The following is an 18342-nucleotide window of genomic DNA, read 5'->3' as shown; positions in this document are numbered from 1 at the left end:
CCCTGGCAGATGGGAGGGGGCGTTTTTTACCCACCTTGCGCCCGCATGTCGCTTCCACCCTGGTAACAAATGATTCCAGGACTGCCAACACAGCGTCCATGGGTACCACAGGTGCAGTGGAATCAGTTGCCATCATAGGGGTGTATGGGGAAGAAGCGCCAGCATCTGACGCCATATCTGACCCATCACCTGTCACCCGGGACCTAAGGCAAGAGACAAAAAATGCCTACCCTCCTCGCTGCCACAGACTGAGGGGCTCCCCGCAGGACTCACCACCCTGACCCAGGCGTTGTGCTGTGCGGCTGTCCGTTCTCCCTTCTGCCTTCCAAAACACGGGTTGTTGTGTGTCAGTTTCGCGCTATCATGGCTTAAACAGCCGCTCAGCGCTAAAGCACTAACAGCCACCGTCCCTCATGACCACAAGAACATGGCCACGGCTACAGGAAAATGGCTCCGCGGTGAACATTACCCCCTGCACGCTGCAAACAAAGGCAAATAGCTGCGGTTCCCGCACCAAACGCTCACCCCGCATGGCAGCAAACGAAGGTGAGAAATGAAGGGATAGACGAGCGGAACATCCTAAGACAACCCCCTGCCAGGACCCAGAGACCACCCGGAGGACCTCCGGCCAGGTGGGTGCGCTGCACTCCCTATGCCCAGCCACACAGCGCCCCCTTAGAATGGGGAGGAGGGAAGAGGCAGGGAGAGAAGAAAGGAAGAGTGACAGACCCCCTAGTTGACCTCCCAGGGAATGCCCAGCTGCTCCATCCTGCCGAGACGGGTGGAACGGTACTTACCCCTCCTGCATTCCACAGACAGACCCATCACCGGAGAAGTACGAGGTGGTAGCAGTAGTCCGGTCATATGTGTGCCCCGGAGCATAAAGCTCACCGGCCGCCCCTGGACCAGACGGGGCATGTCGTGTCCGACCCAGCTAAGGTCTGCACACGCTCGATGGCCGGGATCTATATTATCCAGCCTGTCACCCAGCCGGCTGTTGATTGAAGCTCACAGGAAACAAAAAAAGAAAGATTTTCAAAGACCAATGATCCCCCCCGGGAGCCGGGTCCTTCTCCTACCCTAGGCAGAATAAACTGAGCTGCTGGAAGCAGAGGGAGGGGTTACAGCCAGTAGGACCGCCCCCTGGGCGGTACTGTGCTTGTTTTTTATGTGTTCTGCCTAGTCCTCTCCTAAAGGTGGCGATCTAACCCTAAGGTCAAGATTAAAGTGCTGTGTCTGTCAATAAACATCAGAGAAAAGGATTTTACGGTGAGTTCCAAAATCCTATTATTTCTTCACAGCAACAAAAGGTCGGAATCTGCCACAAAGTGTGTTGCATTCCCTGCAATGTACAGAGATCACCCAGATGGGGGGGTCCGCGCGTGGGAGGGGCCCGGGGTCCGCGCGTGGGAGGGGCCCGCGCGTGGGAGGGGCCCGCGCGTGGGAGGGGCCCGCGCGTGGGAGGGGCCCGCGCGTGGGAGGGGCCCGCGGTCTGTGTATGGGAGGGGTCCGAGGTCTGCGTATGGGAGGGGTCCGAGGTGGGAGGGGTCTGAGGTCTGCGTATGGGAGGGGTCCGATGTGGGAGGGGTCTGAGGTCTGTGTATGGGAGGGGTCCGAGGTGGGAGAGGTCTGAGGTCTGAGGGGTCGGAGGTCTGTGTATGGGAGGGGTCCGATGTGGGAGGGGTCTGAGGTCTGAAGTGTTAGGGGCCCAACAAAGATGGTGGCACCAGGGCGGGGGAGGGGCAAAGGGGACTGAAGTTCCTCTAACTATTGTACCCTCAGTGACAACGCCTTCATAGAATACAAAACACTCACCGAGCCAACGAGCGCTCCTCCCCCTCCTCCTCGCTGTCCTCCAGAAGCTCCAGACTGACATTCACCATATCAATGAGGAAAGACACGGCGGTGTACACCTCCCCGCTCAGCACCGTCTGCAGACAGAGGGGACACACAGGGAAATGCTGATCACCTGGCTGTGATATAAAGGGAACCTGTATTTGGAGCAATAAGGAGGCTGCCGCACTGATCATTGCCCGGCTATCTGCGTCTTCAATACATTTGTAGTCAGTGAACAATTGTGATTGGTGAGGGGGAAGAGGGGAGGGAGGAAGGAAGAGGGGAGGGAGGAAGGAAGAGGGGAGGGAGGAAGGAAGAGGGGAGGGAGGAAGGAAGAGGGGAGGGAGGAAGGAAGAGGGGAGGGAGGAAGGAAGAGGGGAGGGAGGAAGGAAGAGGGAAGGGAGGAAGGAAGGAAGAGGGAAGGGAGGAAGGAAGGAAGAGGGGAAGGAAGGAAGAGGGAAGGGAGAGGGAAGGAAGAGGGAAGGAAGAGGGAAGGGAGGAAGGAAGGAAGAGGGAAGGGAGGAAGGAAGGAAGAGGGAAGGGAGGAAGGAAGGAAGAGGGGAGGAAGGAAGGAAGAGGGAAGGAAGGAAGGAAGAGGGGAGGGAGGAAGGAAGGAAGGAAGGAAGGAAGGAAGGAAGGAAGGAAGGAAGGAAGGAAGGAAGGAAGGAAGGAGGGGAGGGAGGGAGGAAGGAAGGAAGGAAGAGGGGAGGGAGGAAGGAAGGAAGGAAGGAAGGAAGGGGGGAGGAAGGAAGGAAGGAAGGAAGGAAGGAAGGAAGGAAGAGGGGAGGGAGGGAGGATCATTTTAGGCCTGAAGATTACATAAAACTCCCAAACATTATATATTTTCTGAAAGCAGACACCCTGGAGAATAAAATGGCGGTAGTTCCAATTTGTTTTATGTCACACAATATTACCGCAAAGGTCTAGGAAGCAAAAGTTCTCTGAGAAACATATTAAAGTTAATTTTAGGGGGGCACAAAAACACAATAAATTACCCAAACTTTTGGTAAAATATGAAAGATGAGGTTGCACCGAGTAAATAGATACCGAACACGCCAATCTTTACATTTGCATGCGCTCGTGAAACGGCGACAAACTCTTGTACCCGACATTTTCTATAGGCGACGCTCTAAAGCCCCTATAGGTCATAAGTTTAGTGTTACAAAGGTGATCTAGTGCTAGAATGATTGCACTCATTCCGGCATGCGCGGCGATATGTAACATATACCGCAATCCACATTTTCAGGTGTAGGAACCCTGTAGAATTTTGTACGTCTGTATATGTGGGGGGGGGGGAATTTTATGTTCTTGGGTGTAAGGAAGGAAGAGGGGAGGAAGGAAGGAAGGAAGGAAGGAAGAGGGGAGGAAGGAAGGAAGGAAGAGGGGAGGAAGGAAGGAAGGAAGGAAGAAAGAGGGAGGAAGGAAGAAGGGGAGGAAGGAAGAAGGGGGGAGGAAGGAAGATAGAGGGGAGGAAGGAAGGAAGGGAGGGAGGAAGGAAGATAGAGGGGAGGGAGGGAGGGAGGGAGGAAGGAAGAGGGGAGGCAGGGAGGGAGGGAAGGAAGAGGGGAGGCAGGGAGGGAGGAAGGAAGAGGGAGGAAGGGAAGGGAAGGAAGGAAGAGGGGAGGGAGGGAGGGAGGGAGGGAGGGAAGGAAGGAAGGAAGGAAGGAAGGAAGGAAGAGGGGAGGGAGGAGGGAGGAAGGAAGAGGGGAGGGAGGAAGGAAGGAAGAGGGGAGGGAGGAAGGAAGGAAGAGGGGAGGGAGGAAGGAAGGAAGAGGGGAGGGAGGAAGGAAGGAAGAGGGGAGGGAGGGAGGGAGGGAGGGAGGAAGGAAGAGGGAGGGGAGGAAGGAAGGAAGAGGGGAGGGAGGAAGGAAGGAAGAGGGGAGGGAGGAAGGAAGGAAGAGGGGAGGGAGGAAGGAAGGAAGAGGGGAGGGAGGGAGGGAGGGAGGGGGGAGGGAGGGAGGGAGGGAGGAAGGAAGAGGGGAGGAGGAAGGAAGGAAGAAGGGAGGGAGGAAGGAAGGAAGGAGGGGAGGGAGGAAGGAAGAAGAAGGGAGGGAGGAAGGAAGGAAGAGGGAGGGGAGGAAGGAAGGAAGGAAGGAAGGAAGGAAGGAAGGAAGAAGGAAGGAAGAAGAAGGAAGGAAAGGAAGGAAAGAGGGGAGCGATCGAGGCCTCGGTAGACTGTAATGCAGTATGATGTGCACTATATTACCATTGTATTACTTCAGTGGATCACAGGGGGGACATCGGGGTCTTTTAAAGAGAACCTGTCACCAAAAATAATTACATTGGGGATAAAAAAGTCCCTGTGATGAGTTTTTTATTTTTTTTAAATTGTAAAAAATGTAAAAGTTACACCCAAGAACATAAACCACCCCCCCCCCCCCCCCCCCCAGATATACAGACATACAAAATTATACAGGGTTCCTACACCTGAAAATGTGGATTGCGGTATACGTTACATATCGCCGCGCATGCCGGAATGAGTGCAATCATTCTAGCACTAGATCACCTTTGTAACACTAAACTTATGACCTATAGGGGGCTTTAGAGCGTCGCCTATAGAAAATGTCGGGTACAAGAGAGTTTGTCGCCGTTTCACGAGCGCATGCAAATGTAAAGATTGGCGTGTTCGGTATCCATTTACTCGGTGCAACCTCATCTTTCATATTTTACCAAAAGTTTGGGTAATTTATTGTGTTTTTGTGCCCCCCTAAAATTAACTTTAATATGTTTCTCAGAGAACTTTTGCGGTAATATTGTGTGACATAAAACAAATTGGAACTACCGCCATTTTATTCTCCAGGGTGTCTGCTTTCAGAAAATTTATAATGTTTGGGAGTTTTATGTAATCTTCAGGCCTAAAATGATTTCTTAAACCCGTGTGAAAAAACACACAAAAACATCTCTGGCAGTGAAAGTCAGTTCGGGGAAGATGTTACAGATTGGTTAGTTATAGAATACTTGCGCCTGATTTTTACAACTCCTAGATTCAAAGCCAATGTGTGGCCTGACCGTGAGCTCCCGTCTTCAGGAGCGCTCAGTAATGGCGGCCTCCATGTTCTCTGACATCACCAGGACATGGAATAGTCCTCCCTCCCCCCATCAGGACATGGAATAGTCCTCCCTCCCCCCCATCAGGACGGACATGGAATAGTCCTCCCTCCCCCCCATCAGGACATGGAATAGGTCCTCCCCTCCCCCCCATCAGGACGGACATGGAATAGTCCTCCCTCCCCCCCCATCAGGACATGGAATAGTCCTCCCTCCCCCCCATCAGGACATGGAATAGTCCTCCCTCCCCCCCATCAGGACATGGAATAGTCCTCCCTCCCCCACATCAGGACATAGAATAGTCCCCCCCCATCGGGACATGGAATAGTCCTCCCTCCCCCCCATCGGGACATGGAATAGTCCCCCCCCATCGGGACATGGAATAGTCCTCCCTCCCCCCATCGGGACATGGAATAGTCCTCCTCCCCCCATCAGGACATGGAATAGTCCTCCCTCCCCCCATCAGGACATGGAATAGTCCTCCCTCCCCCCATCAGGACATGGAATAGTCCTCCCCTCCCCCCATCAGGACATGGAATAGTCCTCCCTCCCCCCATCAGGACATGGAATAGTCCTCCCTCCCCCCCATCAGGACATGGAATAGTCCCCCTCCCCCCATCAGGACATGGAATAGTCCTCCCCCCCATCAGGACATGGAATAGTCCCCCCATCAGGACATGGAATAGTCCCCCCCATCAGGACATGGAATAGTCCTCCCTCCCCCCATCAGGACATGGAATAGTCCTCCCCTCCCCCATCAGGGACATGGAATAGTACCCCCTCCCCCCATCAGGACATGGAATAGTCCCCCCCCTCCCCCATTCAGGACATGGAATAGTCCCCCCTCCCCCCATCAGGACATGGAATAGTCCCCCCCCTTTCAGGGACATGGAATAGTCCCCCCCCTTTCAGGACATGGAATAGTCTCCCCCCATCGGGACATGGAATAGTCCCCCCTATCAGGACACGGAATAGTCCCCCTATCAGGACACGGAATAGTCCCCCCCCTATCAGGACATGGAATAGTCCCCCCCTATCAGGACATGGAATAGTCCCCCCTATCAGGACATGGAATAGTCCCCCCCTATCAGGACAGGGAATAGTCCCCCCCCCCCTATCAGGACAGGGAATAGTCCTACCCTTTATCAGGACATGGAATAGTCCCCCCCTTTATCAGGACATGGAATAGTCCCCCCCTTTATCAGGACATGGAATAGTCCCCCCCCCATCGGGACATGGAATAGTCCCCCCCTATCAGGACATGGAATAGTCCCCCCCTATCAGGACATGGAATAGTCCCCCCCTATCAGGACATGGAATAGTCCCCCCTATCAGGACATGGAATAGTCCCCCCTATCAGGACATGGAATAGTCCCCCCATCAGGACATGGAATAGTCCCCCCCATCAGGACATGGAATAGTCCCCCCCTATCAGGACAGGGAATAGTCCTACCCTATCAGGACATGGAATAGTCCTCCCCTTTATCAGGACATGGAATAGTCCCCCCCTTTATCAGGACATGGAATAGTCCCCCCCTTTATCAGGACATGGAATAGTCCTCCCTCCCCCCATCAGGACATGGAATAGTCCCCCCTCCCCCCATCAGGACATGGAATAGTACCCCCTCCCCCCATCAGGACATGGAATAGTCCCCCCTCCCCTATCAGGACATGAAATAGTCCTCCCCCCATCGGGACATGGAATAGTCCCCCCCATCAGGACATGGAATAGTACCCCTCCCCCCATCAGGACATGGAATAGTACCCCCTCCCCCATCAGGACATGGAATAGTCCCCCCCTCCCCCTATCAGGACATGGAATAGTCCCCCCTCCCCTATCAGGACATGGAATAGTCCCCCCCATCAGGACATGGAATAGTCCCCCCCTATCAGGACATGGAATAGTCCCCCCCTATCAGGACATGGAATAGTCCCCCCCCTATCAGGACATGGAATAGCCCCCCCCTCCCCCTATCAGGACATGGAATAGTCCCCCCCTCCCCCTATCAGGACATGGAATAGTCCCCCCCTCCCCCATCAGGACATGGAATAGTCCCCCCTATCAGGACATGGAATAGTCCCCCCTATCAGGATGCACCAAGTTCTCCTCCTTACATGAATGCGGGGATCCTGCAGGTCATACGGACGCATGAAGTCCTCCACCGGCTCCCCCAGATTATTCTCCAGCAGACCTCGGATGAGTTTATATTTACTGAGATCCAGCGAGCAATGCACCGAGGACAGACTGCCATGGATCGACAGATCCGGGACCGAGTGACTGATTTCTCTGCACAAAGAAAGAAGAATTTATCAATGAATTCCCAGAGAATGGAAGGGTGAGACGCCAGGAAGGACCCCGCAGCAAACATACGCGCGCTCATGAACCATCGATCACGAGCCAATCGTACATGAGCCATCGATCGCGAGCCAATCGTACATGAGCCATCGATCACGAGCCAATCGTACATGAGCCATCGATCGCGAGCCAATCGTACATGAGCCATCGATCGCGAGCCAATCGTACATGGGCCATCGATCACGAGCCAATCGTACATGAGCCATCGATCACGAGCCAATCGTACATGAGCCATCGATCGCGAGCCAATCGTACATGAGCCATCGATCGCGAGCCAATCGTACATGAGCCATCGATCGCGAGCCAATCGTACATGAGCCATCGATCGCGAGCCAATCGTACATGAGCCATCGATCGCGAGCCAATCGTACATGAGCCATCGATCGCGAGCCAATCGTACATGAGCCAATCATTTAACAGCCAATCATACATGAGCCAATCGCTTATCAGCCAATCGTACATGAGCCAATCTTCACTTTATAAACTCCCTTCATTAGTAATACAGAGAAAGGGAGATTATATTTACTTACTTTAATTGTATTTTTCATTTATTCAGTTACTTCCTGGTTTCTGGCCTAGGCAAAAATTCTGTCATACATACCAGATGTCTTCATGGGAGGAGGGGCTTTCCCAGCTAAGCCACACCATCCTGTCTGCATGTCAGAGCTAAGGGCAGGTGGATTCCAGGAAGTAAATGCTACATGAATCATCTACCTTTAATCAAGATGGCGCAGCTAGAAATGCTAGGGGGGTGATTTTCAAAGTGATTTCCCAACAAACTAAAGCATGGAGATATGGATGGATGGATGGGGACATGGATGGATGGGGACATGGATGGATGGAGACATGGATGGATGGAGACATGGATGGATGGAGACATGGATGGATGGAGACATGGATGGATGGATAGAGACATGGATGGATGGATAGAGACATGGATGGATAGAGACATGGATGGATAGAGACATGGATGGATGGATGGATAGATAGATAGAGACATGGATGGATGGATAGATAGAGACATGGATGGATGGATGGATAGATAGAGACATGGATGGATGGATGGATAGATAGAGACATGGATAGATAGAGACATGGATGGATGGATGGATGGATGGATAGATAGAGACATGGATGGATGGATGGATAGATAGATAGAGACATGGATGGATGGATGGATAGATAGAGACATGGATGGATGGATAGATAGAGACATGGATGGATGGATAGAGACATGGATGGATGGATAGAGACATGGATGGATGGATGGATGGAGATATGGATGGATGGATGGAGATATGGATGGATGGATAGAGACATGGATGGATGGATAGAGACATGGATGGATGGATGGATGGAGACATAGATACGGATGGATGGATGGATAGAGACATGGATGGGATGGATGGATGGATAGAGACATGGATGGGATGGATGGATGGATGGAGAAGTGTGTATTTGTATTAAAAATTAATACATTTGTTCTCTGGTGACTCGGATGGTTTTCTTCTCAGGAATGTGTCTATTGGGGGTTCCCTATAATCTCTTCCTCTCCCTCCCCCTGTTGTGAAATGTTGTACGTTTTGATTACATTTTGGTATCATTTGGACCTCGTTTGTATTTAGAACCATTTGCATTGATGACCGTTCTCAGTTCTTATATCTTCGGGGGCGCATCAGACGCTCTCCGATCTTATATCTTCGGGGGCGGATCAGACGTTCTCAGTTCTTATATCTTCGGGGGCGGATCAGACGCTCTCCGTTCTCATATCTTCGGGGGGCGGATCAGACGCTCTCCCGTTCTCATATCTTCGGGGGGCGGATCAGACGCTCTCCGTTCTCATATCTTCGGGGGGCGGATCAGACGCTCTCCGTTCTCATATCTTCGGGGCGCATCAGACGCTCTCCGTTCTTATATCTTCGGGGCGCATCAGACGCTCTCCGTTCTTATATCTTCGGGGGCGCATCAGATGCTCTCCGTTCTTATATCTTCGGCGGGCGGATCAGACGCTCTCCGTTCTCATATCTTCGGCGGGCGGATCAGACGCTCTCCGTTCTCATATCTTCGGGGGGCGGATCAGACGCTCTCCGTTCTCATATCTTCGGGGGCGCATCAGACGCTCTCCGTTCTCATATCTTCGGGGGGCGGATCAGACGCTCTCCGTTCTCATATCTTCGGGGGCGCATCAGACGCTCTCGTTCTTATATCTTCGGGGGGCGGATCAGACGCTCTCCGTTCTTATATCTTCGGGGGCGCATCAGATGCTCTCCGTTCTTATATCTTCGGCGGGCGGATCAGACGCTCTCCGTTCTCATATCTTCGGCGGGCGGATCAGACGCTCTCCGTTCTCATATCTTCGGGGGGCGGATCAGACGCTCTCCGTTCTCATATCTTCGGGGGCGCATCAGACGCTCTCCGTTCTCATATCTTCGGGGGGCGGATCAGACGCTCTCCGTTCTCATATCTTCGGGGGCGCATCAGACGCTCTCCGTTCTTATATCTTCGGGGCGCATCAGACGCTCTCCGTTCTTATATCTTCGGGGGCGCATCAGACGCTCTCCGTTCTTATATCTTCGGGGGCGCATCAGACGCTCTCCGTTCTTATATCTTCGGGGGCGCATCAGACGCTCTCCGTTCTTATATCTTCGGGGGCGCATCAGACGCTCTCCGTTCTCATATCTTCGGGGGCGCATCAGACGCTCTCCGTTCTTATATCTTCGGGGGCGCATCAGATGCTCTCCGTTCTTATATCTTCGGGGGCGCATCAGATGCTCTCCGTTCTTATATCTTCGGGGGGCGCATCAGATGCTCTCCGTTCTTATATCTTCGGGGACGCATCAGACGTTCTCCGTTCTCATATCTTCGGGGGCGGATCAGACGCTCTCCGATCTTCGGGGGCGGATCAGACGCTCTCCGATCTTATATCTTCGGGGGCGCATCAGACGCTCTCTGTTCTCCGTTCTTATATCTTCGGGGGCGCATCAGACGCTCTCCGTTCTTATATCTTCGGGGGCGCATCAGACGCTCTCCGTTCTTATATCTTCGGGGGCGCATCAGACGCTCTCCGTTCTTATATCTTCGGGGGCGCATCAGACGCTCTCCGTTCTTATATCTTCGGGGGCGCATCAGACGCTCTCCGTTCTTATATCTTCGGGGGCGCATCAGACGCTCTCCGTTCTTATATCTTCGGGGGCGCATCAGACGCTCTCCGTTCTTATATCTTCGGGGGCGCATCAGACGTTCTCCGTTCTTATATCTTCGGGGGCGCATCAGACGCTCTCCGTTCTTATATCTTCGGGGGGCAATCAGACGCTCTCCGTTCTTATATCTTCGGGGGCGCATCAGACGCTCTCCGTTCTTATATCTTCGGGGGCGCATCAGACGCTCTCCGTTCTTATATCTTTGGGGGCGCATCAGACGCTCTCCGTTCTTATATCTTCGGGGGCGCATCAGACGCTCTCCGTTCTTATATCTTCGGGGGCGCATCAGACGCTCTCCGCTCTTATATCTTCGGGGGCGCATCAGACGCTCTCCGTTCTTATATCTTCGGGGGCGCATCAGACGCTCTCCGTTCTTATATCTTCGGGGGCGGATCAGACGTTCTCCGTTCTCATATCTTCGGGGGCGGATCAGATGCTCTCCGATCTTCGGGGGCGGATCAGACGCTCTCCGTTCTTATATCTTCGGGGGCGCATCAGACGCTCTCCGTTCTTATATCTTCGGGGGCGCATCAGACGCTCTCCGTTCTTATATCTTCGGGGGCGGATCAGACGTTCTCCGTTCTCATATCTTCGGGGGCGGATCAGACGCTCTCCGATCTTCGGGGGCGCATCAGACGCTCTCCGTTCTTATATCTTCGGGGGCGCATCAGACGTTCTCCGTTCTCATATCTGCGGGGGCGCATCAGACGTTCTCATATCTTCGGGGGCGCATCAGACGTTCTCATATCTTCGGGGGCGCATCAGACGTTCTCCGTTCTCATATCTTCGGGGGCGGATCAGACGTTCTCATATCTTCGGGGGCGCATCAGACGCTCTCCGTTCTTATATCTTCGGGGGCGCATCAGACGTTCTCCGTTCTCATATCTGCGGGGGCGGATCAGACGTTCTCCGTTCTCATATCTGCGGGGGCGGATCAGACGTTCTCCGTTCTCATATCTGCGGGGGCGGATCAGACGTTCTCATATCTTCGGGGGCGCATCAGACGTTCTCCGTTCTCATATCTTCGGGGGCGGATCAGACGTTCTCATATCTTCGGGGGCGGATCAGACGTTCTCATATCTTCGGGGGCGGATCAGACATTCTCCGTTCTTATATCCATCAGATTTTCTCCTTCAGATTTACCAAAACCATATAATATGAGGTCACACCTCAGGAGTTACAATGTGTGTGCAGTCAGGCCGGCCCTTCACTACATGGTTTTGGTAAATCTGAAAACAAAAATCAACACAAAATCTGATAGTGTGTATGGGGCTTCAAATTTTCTTACTTTCAATAAAAACATTAAAATATAAAAATGAATGAATGAATTTGGGTTTGCGGCGCTCGGGTGAGGTGTAATGCCCGGGTGAGGTGTAATGCCCGGGTGAGGTGCGCCCAGGTGGATACGGACGGGTGGATACGGACGGGTGGATACTCTACCTAGTAACACTAAGGAGCTGTTCTATTTGTTAACATCATCCCTGGGATTATCTACTGTATCTCAGGACCGTTTGCTTTGCCCCAGTAACTCTCCCGGGTTGGGAGATTTCAGCTCCAACTGCCCATCAATGCTGGGGGTTTGGTCTCTCTGACATCTTGCTGGTCTCTAGGCCCTTTCTGTCGGAGTGACCACATTGGAAGGCTCCAAGGGGGTAAAACAACCATCGGCAACACCCACCCCTGCTTTTCTGTCGTGTCTTTAATTACTAATCTGACGGAATGTCTATTCAACACACTGTTCTGAATATATTATCTCTTACAATTGTAAATAACCCCTGAAGAAGGAGATTTAGTCTCTCCGAAACGCGTAGGGTATTTCAAGTAACCTATATATGTACAGATTACCAGTGTATTTATTCATTCCTTGTTTTATGTATTTTCTTAATCTTTTCAATAAAAAAACTTTTTTGTATCTTTAAAATTTGATATTTACTGTACGTGCTTAAAAGTCCACCACTAGGGGTATTCCAAAATTCTGGTCTATAACTTTGGATGTGGCACACAAAATTGTAAAATGATTGCCTCCCACACATATTTCTCCTAGACAATTACTGGGCCCTGGGCTCCTGAGAAGGCTGTAGATGCCCCCCTAGACAAGCACTGGGCCTGGGCTCCTGAGAAAAATGTAGATGCCCCCCTAGACATCCACTGGGCTCCTGAGAAGGTTGTAGATGGCCCCCTAGACACCCATTGGGCCTGGGCTCCTGAGAAGGTTGTAGATGGCCCCCTAGACACCCATTGGGCCTGGGCTCCTGAGAAGGTTGTAGATGGTCCCCTAGAAAATCACTGGGCCCTTTGCTCTTAGATGGCTGTAGATGCCCCCCAGACATCCACTGGGCCTGGGCTCCTAAGAAGGCTGTAGATGCCCCCTAGACATCCACTGGGCTCCTGAGAAGGTTGTAGATGCCCCCCTAGACACCCATTGGGCCTGGGCTCCTGAGAAGGTTGTAGATGGCCCCCTAGACACCGATTGGGCCTGGGCTCCTGAGATGGCTGTAGATGCCCCCCAGACACCCATTGGGCCTGGGCTCCTGAGAAGGTTGTAGATGGTCCCCTAGACACACATCGGGCCCTGGGCTCCTGAGAAGGTTGTAGATGGCCCCCTAGACATCCATTGGTCCCTCGGCTCCCAAGTTGCTATGTGGATGATCTGGCTTCTCTTTGGCACCACTTCTAGATTGCAACCTCCTAATCAGCAGGGCTTCTGAATCCAGTAATGAAAAGAAAGATAATTGGCGCCATTAGCCAACAAAGGCCCTCTTCTCCCAGACTCCTTGATTTATAAGCCCTTGATGTGTGTTGTCCAAAGAAATCATACAGAATTCGCCTTCTCATCTTCACAAGAATCTAAAATACATCCGAGTATTCTAGAAAACACTCATTATCCTCTGTCACCTTCCCAAAATGAAGGAAAGGCGGGAGAGAAGGAAGACGAGAGGCCGGTCAGAGAATGGCCAATGCCATTGAGAAGTCAGAAAGGTTCACTCTAATTACCCGACAGGCGGGGGCCCTCGAGACTCGCGTGGGACTCGGATTCGATTCGGATCGGCTTCTCTCCCACTATACAAGTCAATGTGAATGTAAAGGAAGAGGGTCACCTAAATCACATAATGGAGCGACTTCAAGGCCAACCAGAAGCCGACGGAAGATGTCTCACCTCTGATGTCTGTCTGCGTACCCAACCCACAGCGATGCCCCGTTTCCCACAACCATGAAATGCAGGGGGGGGATGGGGGAGGGGTGCACCGCAGCTCTATTTACCCCTCCAAAGTCGATATTAGCATATCACAGTGCCCAGACTTGGGGCAATGATTGGGCAGACTGTGGAAGACCTCTGCTGGTACCTGTATGTGCTGTAAATGTAGAAGTCATCACAGATGTCTCCATTCATTTCCACTCACAATCCTCATCAGACATTAATGACACCAATACTCACTTATCCAGATTCCTCTCTAGCTGAAGCTTCAGTCGGCATCGATCGGTTAAAAGGCTCCCGCCTGTCTGTCTGACCATGTATGACGGGAAGAAGAGGACAGACTGTGGTCTCTCCAGGCCTTCTGCGGAGTCTCGGGGATATCTCTGTGCAGCAAAGATGTCCATGTCTTGGTAGATCAACCACAATGCAGTCCAACAGGCAGATGTGGTCATCTGAAGAGAGAAACACACCGTTTTAGGCTTTTCTAAAAAGTCTTCAAGTGGACCTCTGCTCTCCGCCCGCCAAAGAGCACCTCTGCTCTCCGACCGCCAAAGAGCACCTCTGCTCTCCGACCGCCAAAGAGCACCTCTGCTCTCCGACCGCCAAAGAGCACCTCTGCTCTCCGACCGCCAAAGAGCACCTCTGCTCTCCGACCGCCAAAGAGCACCTCTGCTCTCCGACCGCCAAAGAGCACCTCTGCTCTCCGACCGCCAAAGAGCACCTCTGCTCTCCGACCGCCAAAGAGCACCTCTGCTCTCCGACCACCCAAAGCGCACCTCTGCTCTCCGACCACCCAAAGCGCACCTCTGCTCTCCGACCACCCAAAGCGCACCTCTGCTCTCCGACCACCCAAAGCGCACCTCTGCTCTCCGACCGCCAAAGAGCACCTCTGCCCTCCACCCACCCAAAGAGCACCTCTGCTCTCCGACCACCCAAAGCGCACCTCTGCTCTCCGACCACCCAAAGCGCACCTCTGCTCTCCGACCACCCAAAGCGCACCTCTGCTCTCAGACCACCCAAAGCGCACCTCTGCTCTCCGACCGCCAAAGCGCACCTCTGCTCTCCGACCGCCAAAGCGCACCTCTGCTCTCCGACCGCCCAAAGCGCACCTCTGCTCTCCGACCGCCAAAGAGCACCTCTGCTCTCCGACCGCCCAAAGAGCACCTCTGCTCTCCGACCGTCCAAAGCGCACCTCTGCTCTCCGACCGTCCAAAGCGCACCTCTGCTCTCCGACCGCCCAAAGCGCACCTCTGCTCTCCGACCGCCCAAAGCGCACCTCTGCTCTCCGACCACCCAAAGCGCACCTCTGCTCTCCGACCACCAAAGCGCACCTCTGCTCTCCGACCACCCAAAGCGCACCTCTGCTCTCCGACCACCCAAAGCGCACCTCTGCTCTCCGACCGCCAAAGCGCACCTCTGCTCTCCGACCACCCAAAGCGCACCTCTGCTCTCCGACCACCCAAAGCGCACCTCTGCTCTCCGACCGCCCAAAGCGCACCTCTGCTCTCCGACCGCCAAGAGCACCTCTGCTCTCCGACCGCCAAAGCGCACCTCTGCTCTCCGACCGCCCAAAGCGCACTCTGCTCTCCGACCACCCAAAGCGCACCTCTGCTCTCCGACCGCCCAAAGCGCACCTCTGCTCTCCGACCACCCAAAGCGCACCTCTGCTCTCCGACCGCCCAAAGCGCACCTCTGCTCTCCGACCGCCCAAAGCGCACCTCTGCTCTCCGACCGCCCAAAGCGCACCTCTGCTCTCCGACCGCCCAAAGCGCACCTCTGCTCTCCGACCACCCAAAGCGCACCTCTGCTCTCCGACCACCCAAAGCGCACCTCTGCTCTCCGACCACCCAAAGCGCACCTCTGCTCTCCGACCACCCAAAGCGCACCTCTGCTCTCCGACCGCCCAAAGCGCACCTCTGCTCTCCGACCGCCCAAAGCGCACCTCTGCTCTCCGACCGCCCAAAGCGCACCTCTGCTCTCCGACCGCCCAAAGCGCACCTCTGCTCTCCGACCACCCAAAGCGCACCTCTGCTCTCCGACCACCCAAAGCGCACCTCTGCTCTCCGACCACCCAAAGCGCACCTCTGCTCTCCGACCGCCAAAGCGCACCTCTGCTCTCCGACCACCCAAAGCGCACCTCTGCTCTCCGACCACCCAAAGCGCACCTCTGCTCTCCGACCGCCCAAAGCGCACCTCTGCTCTCCGACCGCCAAAGAGCACCTCTGCTCTCCGACCGCCCAAAGCGCACCTCTGCTCTCCGACCACCCAAAGCGCACCTCTGCTCTCCGACCACCCAAAGCGCACCTCTGCTCTCCGACCACCCAAAGCGCACCTCTGCTCTCCGACCACCCAAAGCGCACCTCTGCTCTCCGACCACCCAAAGCGCACCTCTGCTCTCCGACCACCCAAAGCGCACCTCTGCTCTCCGACCTCCCAAAGCGCACCTCTGCTCTCCGACCGCCCAAAGCGCACCTCTGCTCTCCGACCGTCCAAAGCGCACCTCTGCTCTCCGACCGCCCAAAGCGCACCTCTGCTCTCCGACCGCCCAAAGCGCACCTCTGCTCTCCGACCACCCAAAGCGCACCTCTGCTCTCCGACCGTCCAAAGCGCACCTCTGCTCTCCGACCGTCCAAAGCGCACCTCTGCTCTCCGACCGCCCAAAGCGCACCTCTGCTCTCCGACCGCCCAAAGCGCACCTCTGCTCTCCGACCGCCCAAAGCGCACCTCTGCTCTCCGACCGCCCAAAGCGCACCTCTGCTCTCCGACCGCCCAAAGCGCACCTCTGCTCTCCGACCGCCCAAAGCGCACCTCTGCTCTCCGACCGCCCAAAGCGCACCTCTGCTCTCCGACCGCCCAAAGCGCACCTCTGCTCTCTGACCGCCCAAAGCGCACCTCTGCTCTCCGACCGCCAAAGAGCACCTCTGCTCTCCGACCGCCCAAAGCGCACCTCTGCTCTCCGACCGCCCAAAGCGCACCTCTGCTCTCCGACCGCCAAAGAGCACCTCTGCTCTCCGACCGCCAAAGAGCACCTCTGCTCTCCGACCACCCAAAGCGCACCTCTGCTCTCCGACCGCCAAAGAGCACCTCTGCTCTCCGACCGCCCAAAGCGCACCTCTGCTCTCCGACCGCCAAAGAGCACCTCTGCTCTCCGACCGCCCCAAAGCGCACCTCTGCTCTCCGACCGCCAAAGAGCACCTCTGCTCTCCGACCGCCCAAAGCGCACCTCTGCTCTCCGACCGCCCAAAGCGCACCTCTGCTCTCCGACCGCCCAAAGAGCACCTCTGCTCTCCGACCGCCAAAGAGCACCTCTGCTCTCCGACCACCAAAGCGCACCTCTGCTCTCCGACCGCCCAAAGCGCACCTCTGCTCTCCGACCGCCCAAAGCGCGCCTCTGCTCTCCGACCGCCCAAAGCGCGCCTCTGCTCTCCGACCGCCCAAAGCGCACCTCTGCTCTCCGACCGCCCAAAGCGCACCTCTGCTCTCCGACCGCCCAAAGCGCACCTCTGCTCTCCGACCGTCCAAAGCGCACCTCTGCTCTCCGACCGCCCAAAGCGCACCTCTGCTCTCCGACCGCCCAAAGCGCACCTCTGCTCTCCGACCGCCCAAAGCGCACCTCTGCTCTCCGACCGCCAAAGAGCACCTCTGCTCTCCGACCGCCCAAAGAGCACCTCTGCTCTCCGACCGCCAAAGCGCACCTCTGCTCTCCGACCACCCAAAGCGCACCTCTGCTCTCCGACCACCCAAAGCGCACCTCTGCTCTCCGACCGCCAAAGCGCACCTCTGCTCTCCGACCGCCCAAAGCGCACCTCTGCTCTCCGACCGCCCAAAGCGCACCTCTGCTCTCCGACCACCCAAAGCGCACCTCTGCTCTCCGACCACCCAAGCGCACCTCTGCTCTCCGACCGCCCAAAGCGCACCTCTGCTCTCCGACCGCCCAAAGCGCACCTCTGCTCTCCGACCGCCAAAGCGCACCTCTGCTCTCCGACCACCCAAAGCGCACCTCTGCTCTCCGACCGCCCAAAGCGCACCTCTGCTCTCCGACCGCCCAAAGCGCACCTCTGCTCTCCGACCGCCCAAAGCGCACCTCTGCTCTCCGACCGCCCAAAGCGCACCTCTGCTCTCCGACCGCCCAAAGCGCACCTCTGCTCTCCGACCGCCCAAAGCGCACCTCTGCTCTCCGACCGCCCAAAGCGCACCTCTGCTCTCCGACCGCCCAAAGCGCACCTCTGCTCTCCGACCGCCCAAAGCGCACCTCTGCTCTCCGCCCACCCAAAGCGCACCTCTGCTCTCCGACCGCCCAAAGCGCACCTCTGCTCTCCGACCGCCCAAAGCGCACCTCTGCTCTCCGACCGCCCAAAGCGCACCTCTGCTCTCCGCCCTCCCAAAGCGCACCTCTGCTCTCCGCCCACCCAAAGCGCACCTCTGCTCTCCGACCGCCCAAAGCGCACCTCTGCTCTCCGACCACCCAAAGCGCACCTCTGCTCTCCGCCCACCCAAGCGGTACTCTCAGGTGTTACAGTCAATTATAGATGAATGGAAAAGCTGAATTTCTTGGCCCTGAAATGATGCTGCTCTGTGCTCCTTGCAGTGCTGCGCACCGAGGTGCCGGTCACGTGATCTCTCAGTGAGGTGCCGGTCACGTGATCTCTCAGTGAGGTGCCGGTCACGTGATCTCTACAGTGAGGTGCCGGTCATGTGATCTCTCA

At 55.4% G+C, this 18342-nt stretch overlaps 1 protein-coding gene across 1 annotated transcript in view; it reads right to left on the bottom strand.

The window, feature by feature from the left end:
• Positions 1-18342, bottom strand: part of VPS13D (vacuolar protein sorting 13 homolog D) — a gene marked incomplete in the record, with an annotated part of 334001 nt that overhangs the window by 240354 nt on the left and 75305 nt on the right. The window contains 4 exon segments of the mRNA XM_077455954.1: positions 1816-1931; positions 7000-7171; positions 13877-14046; positions 14048-14088. Of these exon segments, the coding sequence (XP_077312080.1) occupies positions 1816-1931; positions 7000-7171; positions 13877-14046; positions 14048-14088 (499 nt within the window).

Source organism: Lithobates pipiens, unplaced genomic scaffold (assembly GCF_037356315.1).
Source record: "Lithobates pipiens isolate NorthernLeopardFrog02 unplaced genomic scaffold, aLitPip1_a1.2 Scaffold_27, whole genome shotgun sequence".
NCBI lineage: Eukaryota > Metazoa > Chordata > Amphibia > Anura > Ranidae > Lithobates > Lithobates pipiens.
The sequence above is the reverse complement of the archived record's forward strand: the minus strand, read 5'-3'. Positions and strand labels throughout refer to the sequence as shown.